General features: G+C 47.4%; 1 protein-coding gene across 1 annotated transcript; it reads right to left on the bottom strand.

The window, feature by feature from the left end:
• Positions 1–1099: 1099 nt before the first annotated feature.
• On the bottom strand, positions 1100–14172 carry epha2a (eph receptor A2 a). The gene is made up of 17 exons (XM_079747329.1): positions 14034–14172; positions 13082–13149; positions 10916–11555; positions 6910–7065; positions 6438–6776; positions 5992–6119; positions 5713–5884; positions 5475–5577; positions 5170–5225; positions 4907–5032; positions 4614–4799; positions 4455–4516; positions 4075–4284; positions 3574–3723; positions 2886–3079; positions 2515–2670; positions 1100–1967 (listed from the first exon to the last, which is right to left on the bottom strand). Exons 1-17 carry the CDS (start codon positions 14107–14109, stop codon positions 1859–1861), a joined length of 2931 nt encoding a protein of 976 aa, XP_079603455.1. The 5' UTR covers positions 14110–14172; the 3' UTR covers positions 1100–1858.
• Between the last annotated feature and the right edge of the window lie 4840 nt (positions 14173–19012).

The raw sequence follows: 19012 nt of genomic DNA, 5'->3' as shown, positions 1-19012 counted from the left end.
AGACACACTATGACTAATGCTGTTAGTCATAGTGTCATAATCATACTTAAGACGATTCACATGAACGTTTTTCAAAGGCCTCATTAGTTTTCCCTCCCCCAGTATCTAAAGCAGTAGACAATGGTTAGTATTGTTAGAAGAGCTACAGCACTGCCCACCTTTTCAGCAGAAACCTCTATGAGATTATTGGAAGACGTGATGACAACATCCTCGGGAGAGAATTCACTCACATCCAACTCAAAGTGAAACATATCCCCGATGGTGCGGACGTGTCCTGTAGGTGTGGAGTGATCTAGAATAGTCGTTGACGTCTCTGTTACTTCCAAACACACCAAACTTTCCTTGAGCTAATCCTTAAAAGTTATGGATACTTTATACGACCACTTCAATTAACACAATCGCCGTATAAATAATAATAAACTATCAACTATAGTTTATTATTAAATGTGTATTAAAAATAATAAATTATGTTTACACTGACCTGTGAATTGGTTTGCGCCGTCATCGAGCTGATTTAGTACCACTAAATCTTTAGGTAATTTATCTCGACTAACATCCATGGTTGTACTGCTGCGTGGCCCCGTGTGCATCCAAAGGTGTCTTTATTGTATCAAATGTATAATGTATGTTCTTGATTAAAGAAAAATCATTGGGCACGAGCAATTCCTCTGCTCCCCTTTTTAAACGTGGCTACGTGTTGGTCTTTTATATCTGACCAATATAGGGATGGGTGGTGGAATGATTTCATCTCAAGCAGTGTGTGAAATGTATATTGCGTGAAGTAAACAGTCACTTTTAAAGCTACAGTATGGTTGATTATCTCAAACTCAGCTTCGGACGCTGAGCAGTTGACCAAGTGACCTACAACATTTGTTCGCAATTATTTAAAAAGAAAAGAAAATCTCAATAAGAGGGATCTCCATCAGGTTCAATAAATAAATACATGGATGTAGCATAGCTGAGTGATTCGGATTTACTAGGCGTGGTTGAATAAGTGTGAAATTCCATTGAACCGCGACACAGCCATGTACAGCTGAGCAACAGCTGCCGCTATCGTCCCAAACTATGGAAGACAAGCACACACTGGTCACAAAGAAATGTAGATTTTTATTCAACAAGGAATATGGGAAAACATGTATTCTTTTACTTGCAAAATACCATAAATATATAAAATAAATAATTAAATAATAATGGAAAGTCAGTTGTAAGACTATAGACGCAGCGTATAAAAAAAAAGGTTAAACACAACTAGTGGAAAAATAATTAATTTACACATTGGAGATACAAATTAATTAAAAACAGATGCGCATCTCGTTTCTGACCCTGAGAGGAATAATCACACCTTTAAAAGTGTCTTTCAATTATTTTCTTTTACAAAAACAGACTTGAGGGCCAGTTCATAGGCCTACCGGCGGCACAAAAGTGAGACAGTGAGTGCTAGGGAGGAAAGTCCGTTTACAGCGCCAGGCCTTCACTGTACTTGCTTTTAAGACTTCCAGTTTGGTCATAAATGCTAAGCAGCCCCATGTTCCCTTACACACGCAAGACATTATTTACATGACTCGCACAACCTGCTAATAGAATATATATAACTCTATAATATTTTACATATTAATCAATCCTCTTCTGGCCGTCTGAGCTCGTGAAGTACTTCCACGATCCTCCGGCTCCTCCATGTTGTGCTGTTTTTTCTTGGAGAAGGCCTCTTCAGTCATACCGCACTCCGCCAAAGTAAAGGCGTAGCAGCGTCATCAGTACCACCACCCATGTGGTCATCCCTTATCCTGATCCATCCTTCTCCCCCCAGTGAAATGCTATAGTCCAGTCAGTGCATTCGGATCGGCTGGGATAGATGGGGTCACACGGCGAACACGCTGAGTGAGCTGGTCTGGTCCTTCAGGCCCAGGATGCTGTAAGCTATCCTCTTCATGTGACCGGGCAACCGCACGCCCACGTTCCTGATGTCTCTACACAATGGGAAACACAATAGGAAAATATGAGGGGTTGTTCCTGTTTCCATCTCAAAAAGAGAAACAATCAATTTGATTTTGTTTGTATGGCCCTTAATCACCATTACAGTCTCAAAGGGCTTGAAAGGCCAAATATTTATGACACACCCCTGACCCCCCACCCCCAGCAAGAAAAAACTCCCTTAATCAGCGAGGAAGCAATCTTTAGTGACAACTCCTTATTTGGAGTTTGGGACACACATTTATACTCTGATGTATTGAGGTAGACCTTTCTTTGCAATGTTTGTATTCAGTTCATACACCTTCCTTAAAACAATTAGAAACAGCCACTGACTGTTCCCCAGAGGGTGGAGTAGAGGGGAATGAGAAAAATGCATCAACTGTGCAGCAAATGTTCATACAATGTCTCAACGCTTTCTCCCCTCTGAATTAGAAAAGGTGGCACTGAGCCAAATAAAGTGTGTGTGTGTGTGTGTGTGGGGGTGGGTGGGTGCGTGTGTGAGAGAGTGCCATGGCGGCTGTCATCTTCGTGACCGGTACTTACTCATGCCGCATGGCGAGCACCTGCTCCATAGTTGTGATTCCTGCGCAGGCAAAGCTGTCGCTGTACTGGTTCATTTTGATGGACTCCAGCCATTCTGGGACCGACCTGAAGATGGCGCTGTCACAGCCACTGGTGCTGGGCAGGCGGATGGACACGCTGCAACACACAAACACACACACCCAACGTAATTAGCCTTCACTTTGAAGCGCCACACACAAAAGGAGAACACAGTCAAACTAGCTTCAGCTAGTGCTTGTGTGTGTGTTTTCGTGTGTATGCGTTTTTTTGTGTGTCAGTGTGTGCGTGCGTGCGTGTGCGCGCGTGCGTGTGCGCGTCGAAACACGGAGGAACCGGTCGGACCGCCGGCATACCGTGGGTCGAAGTCGGCGATGGGTTTCAACGACTCGGGGCTCTGGAGGAGTTTGTCCAGGATGTTGACGATGTCTGTGAAGCGCGGCCGCTTGGAGCGGTCGTGCAACCAGCACTGCAGCATGAGCTGGTAGACGGCCGACGGACAGTCCATGGGGGCCGGCAGCCGGAAGGCCTCGTTGATCGCCTTCATCACCTGTGGAAAAAGTTAAGACGTTAAGAAGTGGCTCAACGGGTAGAGCGCGTACCATCAAGGCCCAGTCCTAACTGCGGCGGACCGGGTTCGATTCCCGGCCCTGGTACTTTGCTGCATGTCCTCCCATCTATCTCCCATACCTTCCTGTCTATCTCAGTCTATAATAAAGCATAACAAAGAAGCAGCTTTACAACTATTTATAATAACTGCAAAAGTGCAAAACGCCCTATCCCCTCGGCAAAGAGTGGGCAGTGCCGGCAGTGGTTTAAGAGAGTGGTATGGTATGCGTTTGTGTGTTTACATTCACAGATTATTGAGGATCGCCATGGGAACCACGGCCGGGGTTTAGACAGGGGAGGCCGTTTTCACACCGTACCCACCCAGGATAAACATTCGCTGTTGAATACTAGAAGGCTAGTGTGGAACCACCCCAAAGGACTATTCTGTGTTTCCACCCGAGTGGCAGGAGAGGGCTTTTGACAGTTGACACATACCTCGTGGTTGCTCATGTCCCAGTAGGGCCGTTCCCCGAAGGCCATCACCTCCCACATGACGATGCCAAAGCTCCACACATCACTGGCTGATGTGAACTTCCTGTAGGCGATCGCCTCTGGGGCCGTCCAGCGAATGGGGATCTTACCTCCCTGAAAGAATAGAAAGGTCAGCTTAATCTTGTTTAATGGACTGAGAAAATGGAAACATAAGGTGCAGGCAGAGCTAATGGTCTAATTGAGGGTTAGCTCCTGGGAGGGATCCCGCCATGAAATGTACATTTCCTGATTCTGAGAATATGCAGCCTGGTCTTTGTGTGTGTGTGTGTGTGTGTGTGTGTGTGTGTGTGTGTGTGTGTGTGTGTGTGTGTGTGTGTGTGTGTGTGTGTGTGTGTGTGTGTGTGTGTGTATGTATATATATATATATATATATATATATATATATTTATTTTTTTTAAAGCTGCAGTGTTTACTGAACTCGAATCAAGATGGCAATCAACATACGCTGGTTGTGTAGGTTCCTTCGGGATCGTCCTCCAGAACCCGGGAGAGGCCGAAGTCCGAAACCTTGCACTCCAGGTTCCCGTTCACTAAAACATTCCTGGCAGCCAGATCACGATGGACATAATTCATGTCTGATAGGTACTTCATTCCTGCAGCTATCCCGCGTAGCATTCCCACCAGTTGGAACGCTAGGATCTCCCCGTCATGGTCCTGGAAAAGCAAACATCCCAACATTTAAACGTCTGTGCTTTTGCTGAAGTTGGCTCTTTTTCCAGATCAAATAAATCATGACTGTCTGCATCAATTCACAATCCCTATGAAAGGTTTAGCGCCTCGTTAAGTAACACGTTGAGAACTCTTAAGAGAGGGATCGTACGCACCCTAAGATAGATGTCCAGAGCTCCGTTCTCCATGTACTCTGTCACAATCATCATGTGCTTGACTGAAGAGAAGAAAAAGGGCAGACATTAGTAAAACAAAATGGATACCTCAACCCGGGGAACGACCCAGCCCCTGGTGTGTCCGAGGGAAAGACTCACATTTGGTGACCACCCCTTCCAGGCGGATGATGTTCTGGTGGGAGAACTGGCCCATGATGCTGGCCTCGCTCAGGAAGTCCTGCCTCTGCTTCTCTGTGTAGCCGGCCTTCAGGGTCTTGACGGCTACGGCCACGTCGCCCCGGCCTGGAGACTTCATCACCCCGCGAAACACCTCCCCGAACTCTCCTGCAAGACCAGAAGGGAAGGACTATTAGAATCTGTGCCCCGAGACCCCTACCCTTTTGGTAAAACGGCCATGAAACGGGGACCCATTGGGAAGCTGGAATCCTTACCTGCGCCGATAACTTTCTGTTTGGTGACCACGCTTGGATGGATCTCCGTGGCAAACTTGAGGATGGCGATGTTGGGATCCTCGTACATGTGTGGGTCAACGTAGGTCTTCAGAGGCTTCAGTTGGTCTAAGGAAGGGGAACGGGCAGGTATTGATTATTTGTCCATCTAATTAGCAAATGTGGTTACTTTGTGTAGGTAATGTCAACAGGAGCACCGCGGTGAAGCTGAAGTGATTTTGTACCCTAAGCTACGGTTTGTTTACCTGAGTTGAAGTAGGGGTCTTCGGCTCCTCTCCTCCTCCCTGTAGAGCTCAGCATCCTGAGAGAGAAATGACCAAGATTCAATATTTGAACGGATCCCGGTCAGACGGCCACGCCCGTGTCAGGCCGCTCTAGCAGGCAAACACAAACTACAGTCCTGCGGTCGCGCAGCCCCGGCATGTTGTACTGTAAAACGGCCTTCGCAGGCTCGCTCCCGGGGCACAGGAACACAGCCGGGGACTGCGTGTGTGCCTGTGTTTTTTAATGAGGCTAAGGAGACGGCTAGGAGACGTCTTGGGTTACCCACCGTTTGTGAAGCAGCAGGACCGCCACCACGATGAGCAGCACCACGGCGCCGACCACCACGGCGGCCATCACCACCGTGGAGTTGTTCTGGATCTGGGGAACCGCTGCAGGGATGACAGCACCCAAGGAACATTAGTGACGGCACACAGGGGAAGGGAAAACAAACAGGTGGGGACCAAGACAATGATTCATTCCCCCTTGGGGAAGGGACAGGAGGCGGGGAGGGTGTGGGGGCGTACCGTGAGTCAGGGTCTGGAACTCGTACTCGGTGCTGTAGCTGCCGGGGGTGCCCTCTGGACTCAGGGCCTGGACCCGGAACACGTATGTGGTGGCCGGGGAGAGGTTGCTGATCGTGGCGGAGCTTTTGTCCAGAACCAGCACCGTGTACATGGTCACGTCCCGGTCTTCATCCTGCAAAGGGCCCATTGAGTCGTTACTATAGGCTACAAGCACAGCTTTGTGAGGGGGAAACAAAGATAAACTGCAATAGGGAGAGGAAAGAAGGGATGCTGGCCTACCTTTCGGCGGTACATGAGCTCGTAGCTGTGGGTGATGTGTGCGGGGGTTTTGCGAGAAAGGGCCCAGGATAGGGAGAGGCTGGTAGGGGTGTTTTCGTCCAGATGGATGAAGGTGACTTTGGGAGGATCTGGGGGTAAATACACAAATAGTGAGTCAAACAAGGAAAGAGATCGACTGAATACAGCTTTGAATGGAACCGTGTGACACGGAAGTCTGTGTGACACAATAGGCAACCCCAAGCTTAGGAGTAAAACAGTTCAACCGCCAAACCTTTACACTGCACAGATTACTTTTGTAATCTCTCAGGATATCTGCTATTATAATAACTTAATACATGTCACATAAGAGCGTCACATAGTTTAGCAAATCTCACGTTTGTAGCGCAACATAAAAAGGAAGCGAGACCGAGTGAGTCACGAGTCGAAACAGTTGTGAGCGGACTAACCGGTATAGCGGAGAGCCGCTGTGATGCTGGCGCTGGGCCTCTGGCTCCTGAAGCGCGACACGCCGCTGTGGGCCACCACGCTGAAGGTGTAGTTGAGGTGGGAGTCCAGGTCGGCCACGACGACCGAGGTGTCCCGGAGGGCAGTGGGGCCGGGTTCGAAGCGGACCTTCTCGCCACAGGGGACGCAGGTTTTGGGCCCGTCCGAGCAGCGCTCGCACATGACGCTGTAGGTGAGGTCCGCCCGTCCCCCGGTCACCAGCGGGGGGTTCCAGGACAGCTGCAGCCGGCCCTCTGACGACAGGGTGTCGGCGGAGAGGTCCCGGGGAGCACCTGGGGGTGCTGTGAGGCGGAGAAGAAGAAGGTGGACAGTCAGCTAAGACACAGGTGGCGCCGTCCCAGAAGGCGTACGTCTTGCTAAAAGGGACTTGTTTGGCTTGTTTTAGTTTCCATGTCAGTAAGCAGCGATTGTTACCAGAGCAGGCGGATGTGGCCGGGTCGGCAGGCGAGCGGTAGAAGCCATCCCTGCAGGGACACACCAGGGCCCCGGCGGCAGAGATCATGGTGTTCTTCGGGCAGATTTGGCAGAACTCACTGGAGGCTGTCGACTTGAAGGAGCCGGGTGTGCATTCTGTGGCGAGGGAGTCAAAGGGTATTCATTAGTTCAAACATTGTGCGTAGACACAAGCATGAGTATGCGCTGACACACACACACACACACACACACACACACACACACACACACACACACACACACACACACGTATCCACACCCAAACACAGGCAAGAATGATTGATTTAAGTCAGGGAACAATGAAACCAAATCCTTAGTATCAATCGTTTCGAAGCCCAGCAGGAAACGTTTGTGGTAAGTAACCTGTAATCACAGTCTTTGTCCGTAGAGGAATGAATGGGGTTTCCCTAACGCCTTGCCTCCGCATGCCAGAAACGCCTGGAGTCCTAAAGTCTCAGGTGACACCACCAGTGTCAGCCGGATGGTGCAAAAATCACACACAAAAGGCCTTGAACCCTTCCTCTCGCCTTACATGAAGTGCTCTGGCGGTGTATGCGCGTGTTTTCGCAAAAAGGAAATAGCATCTTCCTCATGGCAGAGGTGTCAGAGCCTTTAATTTGACCTTCTTTGACATCGAAACGCTGTTTTCCAATACAGGGCGTCTAAGGTTAATAGATGTGCAGAGAGGTGCATAGATGAAGCGCGAGAGAGCCAAAAGGCCCCGTTTCCCCTCTTCCTTCCTTTTGTCCGGTCACCACCGGCCTATGGCAGCATGTAAGGTGGATAGTAGTGACGGGGAAAAACAGGAAGAACCTCTTCAGGGAGCCATGACGTGGACAGTGTTCTTTAAAACCAGGATGGACACTCTTGTCTTTGAGGCAAGAACAATATCTGTGTTGGCTTAAAAATATAAAAAAACACCCAAACTACACACGAAAACAAATAATTGCTAAGGCTTCTCTTCTCTCTCGTCACTTCTTTCTAGAGTCATCTTACGGCGCTAAACTCTTTCATGTGGTTTGTTTCTACTGGTGGCCCGGGCATCATGCAAGGAAGGGTTTTAGACAGGCGTCACAGGGGAGGGAGAATCTCGGGGGTATGACTACAGACACAAAGAGAAAGGAGGGTAAGTTTGAGTCTGTGTTAAAGTGGGAGGTGGGGAGAAGAATAGGTGGGTGGGTGGGGGATGGGACGGGTGCCCAAAGAACCAACAGAAGTTCTCCCTGGGGAGCCGCAGAGGGAGTGTGGGGGGGGGGGGGTGTACGGGGCCTTTCGCATATGAAAAGGGGGCCAGGCTTTTTCATCTTGAGATGGAGCAGCAGGACCTCTGTCACGTAGCAGAGAAACCCCAGCCCCATTCATCTTTTGTTTCTGGGGCTGGCCGGAGTGAGGCCATAAATATGTTGCATTAATCGCCTGAGCGTGCAAATGGTGGCATGTGTGCAATGTGTGTAAAGGGCCGAGGCTAGGGGCATGGCTGTTGTTTCAGCAGAGTTTATGAATGACTGAATGATTTTGATAAATGAGGGCTATTAATCGGGACATAAATAAAGTGAAAACAAAACCGTGTGCAGATTATCTCTTAAAATAAAAAACGATTAATGATTGAATTCAGTTGTTTTTTTAATGTCATTGGACATTGCTACATTATCAACGCTTTAACACATCCCCTATCCATTTAAATAATCTTGAATCCCCTTTTCATTGGGACTTTTTTGTATTTTTGTTTGTTGATGAATGGCGCTTCTAATTGTGCCGCGCTGCCTTTGAATACGAGCCCCCTGTGAATGGGAGTTATGTTCCGCACCGGTGCATCTGTTAATTGAATCTGCTTTTTACTCTTTGTCGGCCCATTGTTCTAATGAGTGGGAACACGGATTAGGAAGCTCATTGCGTGTGTTAACGACCGGATGAAAGAGCAAAGAGAAGTAAAGCAAGGCATGTCATTGCCGAACAGCTGTCCCAGTTGGTCCACTAATCCTCTTGACTAAATTACACTCCACACCTAACTAAGCAGCCTCCAAGCTAGCCACCCTCATCTACCAACTGTCGACTCACCCAACCACACACACGCACCCCACCGGACACACACACACACACCAACCCAAGGACAACCTGCTTATTTGTGTCCGTCAGCATTGCTCCTCTACTCAGTAAACTTTTGTTCCCACAACAGTTGGGTGCTTCAGTGAAATCTAAGTCCTCTGGGTTCCACCCATATCCAATTAGACCATTACTTGGCTCAGTGAATAGAGCAAAGGCTCCAGTTGAAAAGATTTGACCACTGGACATGACGGCAAATATGTTGGGATGGTTTTATGTCCTACTTTTATAGAAAGCGGAGAAGAAAAGGACAGAGACGTCCATTGTGATTCCACTAAGGTGTTTCAACAGATTTCCTGAGTCTCAAGGTTATCTTCCACACTTTTCTTTTCCACTTATTAATGTTTCCTCATTTTTCTGAAAAGCTCTTCACAGCTCTATTCTAGTTTCCGTTTCAGGTGTGTGGTTGTGTGTGAGTAAGTGCGCGTGTGTGTTTCTTGGCTGGGGCGCCTCTTCTGGAACATTCCACAATAGTTGCTTCCCCCCCCTCCCCCCCGAACAGTCATCCTGAAGCCATCCTGTTATAATCACTAAAGCCTTCCCAATAGACACATCACCATGAGGAGTAGGTTAGCCATTAGCATGCATCATGCTTAGAAATGACATAGGGTCTATGGGTTGGGCTTAGTAGTTAGGAAAGGAATGCTTTCCTATTTAGATAACTGGTCCAGTCAAGGTGACTAGCCCCGTCAAGGGACCTCAAAGTCATAAACCACAGACTGACTAAGACCAGCCTGCGATAGGCGTGCCCACGCCATCCCTGTAATCTGTGGTTTTTCGTAGCCATGGCAACGGACACAAACATAAGTAGTGAGTGAGGCATAGACACAGGTACTCTTCTTGGCAAGTTCACACACCGGCCTCTCGTCCAGCCATCAGTCAATCAGTACTGTAGCTGACGTGAGGCCCAAGGAATGCCTTGCAGAAATCCCCCACAGCCTGCCACACACACACACACACACACACACACACACACACACACACACACACACACACACACACACACACACACACACACACACACACACCTCTTCCTCCCTCCTTCCTGGCCTCTCTTTTATACCATCTCTCCTCCCACGCTTCCTACAGATAGCTCTGCGCACCACACCCCAGAATGCCGCCGACTTCCACGCAGACAATGAGGGCATAATTACAACCGCAGCCAAATCCTCAACATGCACGACGCAGTACGCACTACTTCTACTTCCCCTCTGCCACTTCTTCCGCCCTGCTCGATGAGCTCAACCCCACAGGTGCCACCGGGGGCCCCGCACATATTTCAGAGGTCGCGCATTCCGTCAATTATTTTCACTGTCACTCACAGAAATAGATAAACCACAAGCTTCAACAAATTACACCTGACTTTACGATCCTGCGTCCACGGTACAGATTCCAACAGTCCACTTATGCCGGTTTACCCCTCTCCCCCCATAAAAAAAAAAAAAAAGGGATTTTAATGTTTCCCAATAACCTCCAGCCTTTCTTCCATTGAACTATTAGCGGAGCCGATTGCATTCTTGGATACTAAGAAACGGCTGGAGAGTGTATCGCTCGACAAGAGGTTAGAGGTTGATCCATCAACCGCACAATATTTGATTAGGAAACCGCATATACAACTTTGAAAAAATGTAATAATAATGGAATTATTCGTAATTCCATACCTACCCCATCGCAACAAAAGAGAGTTCAGACCTCTCCTTCCTGTCGACTCGCACGCCTTATCCTGCCCTACCTGACCTACCTGACCTATTTAATTAGTACTCCCTTTATCTCTCTTTCACACACCCACACAGTCGCCTCACTCAAACGCACACACAGAAGGAACCAGATCAGCTGAGCGTGGGAATGGCATTTCCTCACTCACCTTCGCATGCTTCCCCGACGGCTTCGTAGCCGGCCTCGCACTGGCACTGGCCCTGGGGCACCAGCCACTCCCCGTCGGCCGTGCAGTAGATGCTGGGGGCCACGGGGCTGAAGGCGTGCGCCACGCACGACCCCTCCACCAGCCGCAGTGCGTCCGTCACCGTCTCGGGGAAGGCGGCCAGGCTCTGCACCGTGCTCGGGCAGGTCTTGTAGAACACCCGCACCGAGATCAGGGCCACGCACGCGCCCATGTCCTGAAATGCCAGGTAGAAGCCCTTCTGCGACAGCGGGCCCACCGCCCGGGTCTCCGTGTTGACCTTGAGCGCGCCGCGGCCCCGCGTGATCTCGTCGGGCGCGACGGTGGCCACCTTGCGGAAGGTGCCCTTGCGGAAGTTGGTGCCCACGTCGGCGTCGGCCTCGGCGACGAACAGGTTGAGGGTCTCCTTGCAGGCCAGCGAGGCGCCGTCGAAGGAGTTGCAGTCACGCACCACGAAGCGGAGCTCCACGGAGACGCGCGTGGCCTCCGGGCGGCGCTGGATGAAGGTAGTGCGCACCCAGTTGTCCTGGTCGTTGGCGTCCACATTGCACACGCTGTAGGTGTACAGCAGGGAGCCGTTCACCACCGTCTGCACGACCTCCCACTGCGAGCCACAAACAAAAGGGGGGCAGAGGTTAGAGTCACAGCACGGACGGGAACCCGGATTCCGAAACGTCCTCAGACATAACAGGCATGGGGCAGAGGACTATGTTTCCTACGGTGGACCAGCTTTTATTGACATACCCACTCGTTCTTCATGCTGAGCGAGAATCCCATAAACAGCGCAATTAAGGCTGCAACTATGTCTTTCCACGCGTTTGTGGAAAACCTACCGTCTGGACATGGGTTTTAGTCGCAACGTGTGTGGTTTTCCCGGCAACACATGCGGAGCGTGTGTGTACGCAAGACTCATACCACCAGCGAACGCTACCGTGAAATACCACCTAGCATTTATAGTAAACCCTGTGTGGGGCGTGAGGGTAAATTGGAAGCAATTAAAGTTTTAAGCACAGAAGGAAGCAATAGGGATGAGAGTGGCTAAACGAGCCAATAACTACACCAAAAGACAATAACCCTTAGAGGCGAGACAGGCCACGGGTGGCATCTGGCCAAGTCTGTTTTGACTAGTGGAATAAAGGATGCCTTGACATAAGATAAGTCCTTCTTCTAAAAGGAGGAAATCAACCTCTTTGAAAATATGAAAATTACAGGGGACAGAGTGATTGATGAGGATTACAGAAGTGTTTGTTTAACCACCTTACAATTAAAGAATGTTTTTCTTAGGCTACCGTATTGCAAGAGGAGAATAATTGCTGTATTAGCAAATATTCAAGAGTAATACTTAAAAGCCCACTCACCCTAAATGTATAACATTAGGGAGAATGAGACCTTTCTTTATGTTTAGACTATTTGGTCCAGCAGAAAAGCCCTTAGTAATCAGTGGTTCAAATTTCTAAAAGCATTCCATGCGTGGGCAGGGTGAATGAAAAACCAAGCTTACTTGTGAAACAGACAATGGGAAATGCTAAGGGAAATCCTTTTCCCCTACACTGAAAATCTTTGAATCTGTAAACCTACCGTTCACACAAGAAATGCAGTCGAGAGGCTGGAAGCAGCCACGTCCTGTTACTTATTTTAGACGGAAAGCCACTGAACTATACATAGAGAAATGTTTCGGCCACACCACCAGTCTTTGGTCTCTTAGCTATCCGCCTCTGTCTCATGTTCTACCACAACTGCGTGGATCCTGACACTTTTCCTATTCCCCTTTGTTCTGACAGAGAACCGAAAGGAAAAGAAGGGACATTGTGGGGTTTTATGGTTCTGGTTTTGAAATGATAACAGCCTGTTATGGAATTTGCACGGTGAATGCCATTTTATTTTATTTTTATGATACACTAGCTCCAACAGAAAGGGGAACTGATGAAAGCCAAAACTCTGATCCACATGTTCCCCGGGAACGCTATTCTGAGGAACAGAGGATGAACAAGACCTCCCTGCCTTCAACTATTTCAAGCACTACTCTAGTTTAGTGCCTCGTGTCTGTGAGAAAGTGAAAGACATCTTCAGATGACCAGACCCGTTGTCGTTTGAAGTGTTGGAAATGTCTGCTGAGGTATAAATACTCACCCCATCCTCATATGGCGAGGTCAACCACCCTAGCTCTCCTCCTGCTGCATTCATATCCAGTAAGACTTCTACAAGGGGACACAAAAAATCATTTAGTAACAAGATTAACATGATGCATTCATTATTTAATTGTATTGCTTATTTATGATTGTATAATCACAATGAAATATAATTAATTCATAGATAACGATAGCTACCGACCCTTGTTTCATTTTCATAATTGTGTGTTTTAATATCAACTATTGAACTGATGTGGATTGCCAATCACATCTTGCATCTTGTTAGGACAGCACATGAATGAATGTGTGAACAAAGCCATCCCACCTAGGACTGTGCCGTGCCAACATCTTGATGGGGCACAAGCCTTTCCATGACAGTTTAATCAAGCATGTCGGTTTTCATTCATCACTTCATTAACCGTGTCCTCCAAGTTCTGGCAACAGGACCAATAATGGTACACACGCTAGGGGTTTTACAATTGCATGACAATCAAATTCCTCAGCGTTGTAATTTGCAATAAACCTTAAAAGTCCAACAGAGGTTGAACACGTTTTTGCCCCCTACACCACGAGTAACTCACAGTATTCTTAAACAATGTCGTCTGGTCTCTGTGAGGGCAGAAATGTTTCTGGAAAAGTTTCTACTTCAGAATTCCTTTTTTATTGAAGTCCATATAATCGCTGAGGAGAAGGACTGAGTCATTTTACTGTAAAGGTGCAGTCACTACGGTGGCTAATGATCGGCTGTGATTTTCTTACGTCTATGCCGACAGAAAAATACCTCAAAGTTGATCGGATATTTCACACTTCATTAAATCAGAGAAAAATGACTATGAACAACATTAAACGATGAAGACTGCGGTAAAGTTTAAACCCTGTCCGGAGACATGCGGGACACGGGAGACACGGTATGACTTTAAAACCCATTAGTATGTGAAAGTAGCTCTACTTACGTTCTTTTGACTGACGGCTGAGAGACACTTGCTGAATAAATAAAAACAAAAATAAACCAAAACACCGGAAATCCATTTTTCAAAGCTTTTAACAGGTCATATAGGCTCTCCAAATCTTACTCCGCCGACCCGGCTCACGTCTCTCTCTCTAGCACAGGCGATTTTAACTGAGGGAAGCGAACACGAGCGACAGCCCATTGAGAAACAGGTGGCGTCACGAGGTCCCGCCCCGGGGCCCCAGGAATGCGATCGCTTCCCATATTCGGTGTACTGCGGGGTGTGGCCACATTGGACGGCCATACCTGTTCATACAAAACGGATGTGCTTTGAAATAGATAGACAACTTCAAAGCCTCTTCTTAAGTCGTTTGCTTCGGTTCGGTTCCCAAAAAAGTGTATGAAGGTGTTATCATGAGCTACCGTTTCACATTTTATTGAATCCCGTCGTGTCTTTTATTAAGTTGAATGAGCTTAAACACTTATTTAGCAAATAATCGAACTGAGAATTAAGTGTGCTGTGGTAGCAGAGGGCCTTGTAGGCAACCAGTTCACTTTTTTTTATATACTATGTTATTTTCCCAAATTAGCACTCCAACTAAACTAGATAGATTTGTAAATAATTCCCCAATTATTTTGACCAAAGAATATATCCCAATCTCTAAGGTCCTGTGTTTCCCACGGCTGGTTAGGGAGGGGTCAAGTGGGAGGCTGGTTTAGTATGAATATATAACTACTAATGAGACTGCCTTGCTTCAGAACTTCACAGTTTGGGTATGGATATGTGGACACAAAGGGAAACTTGACAATGGCATCTCCTAGCAACCCTTATCTGGAGGAATGTCAGAGTCAACGCTTTTTCTGCACGCCAGCGTGTATTTAGAGAGACGAACCCTTGAGCAAGGGGCCGGACACAGACGGCCACCCTGGCGAAGACCCTGCAGACTCAAGTGAAGAGACACACATTGTCCAGTCCTTACATTACCATACACGGACATTAATCATACAACAGACAGAGTGAAAGATGTTGGTTAAAAAAAGAGAAAGATTAACAAGTTAAGTGTGGTTTGGATTGGGACATTTTGACCTTTGCGTGACAATCATTGTGCTGGTTTACAAGTATCATTTATTTAGCCAATAAATGATGCCTTTACAAAGGTGGCCTTACAAAGATTACAAATACGATAGTCTTTCAGAATGTGGGCTTGGAAGAGTTTCTACCCACCTATCTTAACTAATAATCAACTAATGATCCTCTTAACCTTAAACGCTTGTTTTATAGGTTAGAATATTGTCTTCAATGCTGGTACACAATATTTATTGTTATATATAACATGTCCATTCATTTTCCAACTTACTTCGGTCTGACAAATGACTAACTGTTTGTAACAAATTGAATGTCATTAGGTTTCTTGATTTCAACACAAATGTAAGATCTGGGAAGAAACCAGAAAACAAGTAGCCCGCGACACTTCAACAAGTCCTCAGAAATCCCTCACTTTCAAATCACCCAACACACTCTTGAGTGTGAACAGCCATTGAGAAGAAACTCACAGGTCCTCCACAAGTCTTTCCACTTTTCTGCCGGTTTTGTGTTTTCATACATTTGAGTTCCGCGGTAAGGTGTTATCCCTCAAGTGTGTTAATGCTTAAGAGAGTTTTTTAAGGTTGGAGAAGGGGTTTCTGTTGTCAGCCATTTCCCAGAGGTGTCAGAGGTCAACACCCACTCTCACACACAAGTATGCAAATGCTTTCATTACAATACAGACCTCTTTTCATCCCGCCACGGCGCTAGCATGCGCCCTGCCAGAGCGCGAACGGCGGGCCACACAGCTTAGAGATGTGAGTGCTGCTCCTCAGCTTCTATGGGGGCTGACAACACAAAAGTGCTTCACCGTGGGGGGGGAGGGTCCGGGTGGGGGCTTAAATTTTGAGGGTCAACGAACAGTGGCGTCAGCAGCGCTCTGTCATTCAAACCACAGTGACCCCCTCCCACCTAACACCCCCGCTTTACATGCACCTCTCGTGGTATCCGCAAACAGAAAGGTGGTGCGCCATTGTGAGCCCTGGGCTGCTTCGGCTCTAACCCCGACTTAAAAAATGTCCCTGCTGTTCTCCGCCGTTCTCACGCTCTAGCCCCTAAGACGCCTCGTGAAGAGCCAAGGAATCTTTACATATTCAACTGCATTTCAGTCGCCGTGTCTGTGTGAGGTTGTACCGTTGGTATCGCCTCACCTCACGTGTTGTACAGGTCGGCTAGTGGCGTTGCTTCATACATGTTTTTTTATAACTCCCTAAAGTTCCCATTAGTAGTTTGAATATGTGATATACCTCGTAAAAGTCGCTTGCCAAGAATAATGGCTGCCTGTTTATCCAGACTGGGAGCAGTGGGATGAACCCACACGGTTTATTTAAGCGTTGTTTTCCCTCTATCGTTTTATTTGCTTCACACAGAAGCCCCAACCGCAGCTCACCTGTGAACATTATCTCTCCCGATTGGAATTCAGGGCGGGTGTGCATTTCTTTCACCGCATTTGTTGTGCATGCCATATCTTTGCGGGGACAAAAGCAAGGACATGTCCTCGCATGTATTCGTCTCACGAGGCCAGGAAATGTGAGAATGTGGTAAATACTGAACATTACTCAGACGTGGGTTAGGTCTCCCGGTGGCTTTGTGCTTTTTACAGTAATCACCAGTGCTTGGGCTGGCTGGTGACATCACCTTTCTGTTGTGGACTTGGTGGGAAGACCTAATTGGAGAGTGCCAGTTTAAGTTTGTCTGATGAAAGAAGCCTCTAGTGTTGGCCAATTACTGTGAAGCCAGTCTCCAACGGCTCAATTAACAAAATTTGACCATGTCCCCTACTTTAATTTGAAGGCATCTTTTAAATGTTGACAACAAATGTTTGTTTTTTGATATACGTTCATGTTCAAAACAGTTACCACTTATCTAGGTCCTTTTATTTAGGCTTGGATTTGTTCCATTGGCCAATAGTACATTGCGTATTGGATCCACCCCCAGGACCCCAATCACTGTAATGCTCGTCTGGCAAGAGTGGGCCCAGTTGAAAGGGAATGGCCATTGTGGTAAATGACTGTGGTAAATGCGATGTGTGTTAGCAAAGAGGCCTAATAAAGATGGCAGCACACATTCATATGCATTTCTTTGTGTGCTCAGCTTGACGAAGTCTGCCCTGCAGGCGTAACAAAGGGAAGGAAGGAAGCTAGGGGCTGGGGGGGGTGAGGGAGGCTGAGGGGGAGAGGGGTGTAGGTAGGGGTGATATCACACACACAGTGCCCCCCCCCCCCAACGTCCTGCGGTCTCTCAAGTCTAGGATTCCTCTGGTCATGACAGCTGGGCCAGTTGGCTCTGTGTGGACCCATTCTCCTCTTTAAGTATCTGTGTGTGTATGTGCTTGTGCACACATACTGACTCACACACGTGTGCGCTCGGACTCACACACACACACACACGTGCGTGCATGCACACACACACAGACACACACACATGCGCGCATACACAGACACACAAACACACACATGTGTGCGAACACTCAGACTCAAACGCACACACACACCCAAAGGTTCTTGCTCTCTCTCTCACTGTGTTTCTATTTCACTCCCTTTATCTCTGTCAATCGCTCTCTCAGAGGCAGGAAGATTGACACTCAGCCTCCCCCCCCCCTCCTCCCACACACACACACACACAGGATGTCTTGTTGTTTACTGTTTACATCTCACAGTGGTCAGCCAACCTGGGAGGGCTCTGCCAGTGATCACAGGCATTACAGCTGTTTGTAAGGTAACTATGGTGTGTGTGTGTGTGTGTGTGTGTGTGTGTGTGTGTGTGTGTGTGTGTGTGTGTGTGTGTGTGTGTGTGTGTGTGTGTGTGTGTGTGTGTGTGTGTGCGTGTGTGTGCGTGTGTGTGTGTGCGTGTGTGTGTTTGGTTGGTGTATGTTTGCCTATCTTCAAAAAGATAATAAAATGGGAATGATAGCCAATACTGGGGTTTACTTGTGATATACTGGAAGGGGTATGTTTAATTGGCATTGTTATATTTATGTTATTGACTCTATTGTGCTGGCTTGTGTGTGATGTGGGGCCAATGCTCGAAAATGTGCAGTCTGGCAACAACTGTTATGAAAAGAACCGACCAGAAACAGAACAGAACAACTGTTGTGATTCTAGAGAACAGACCAAAAGGTGTTTCTAGGCGTGTGGTCCACAAAGAAGACTCGTTAGGTGGCCAAAAGGTCACTTGCTTTGTTTCAGGCAGGCCTGCACTCCATAGATGTAGACAGCTGACCATAACAGACCATTACACCACAAAAAAAGAAAAGAAAAGAAATACATTGTTTTCTTGATCCAGCTGATAGAAAATAAACAAACCAGAAACCTTTAGGTTTACATTTGGGCCAACTCTCTCAGATTACTGATAGGAATGAAATAAGCAATGCACAGCAACGCCAAAAGGGGGCGCGCCGGACAACATGATTTATCACTGATTGCTGCAGTTTACATCTGCCACCCAGCGACAGGTGGAGGTACTCCACTCACTTCTAAAACTGTAAAGCATCTTTTTTTTTTATTTTTTACAATGTGTTTATTGACTGTAAAGCATCTTCATTTCCTTCACCATTAACATACAGTCAATGCTTTATGTTGTATGTCAAGGGAGGGTTACGAACCCCCAACGGCCCGCCCTGCAGTCATAAGGTCGTTTTCAAGAAGACCCGAGTGAATATTGCAATATACTTGACGGCACACGACTGACTTACAATAACTGTTTATTAGCAATCCAACATGCGTTCATTAGTTTATCTTATTTCAAGATATACATAGTTAAAATAGTTTATACCCAGCATTAAGTAGAAGTCGCACCATGATAAGGTACATTTGTGTATAATCTAAACCAGACGTATAGCTCGGGTTTGGGTCTAAAGGGTGTCAGTGTGGTTAACTCTGTTATGTGATCCTTGGGTG

This window comes from Pollachius pollachius (assembly GCF_949987615.1).
Source record: "Pollachius pollachius genome assembly, chromosome: 12".
NCBI lineage: Eukaryota > Metazoa > Chordata > Actinopteri > Gadiformes > Gadidae > Pollachius > Pollachius pollachius.
This window is presented reverse-complemented; position numbering and strand designations above follow the sequence as displayed.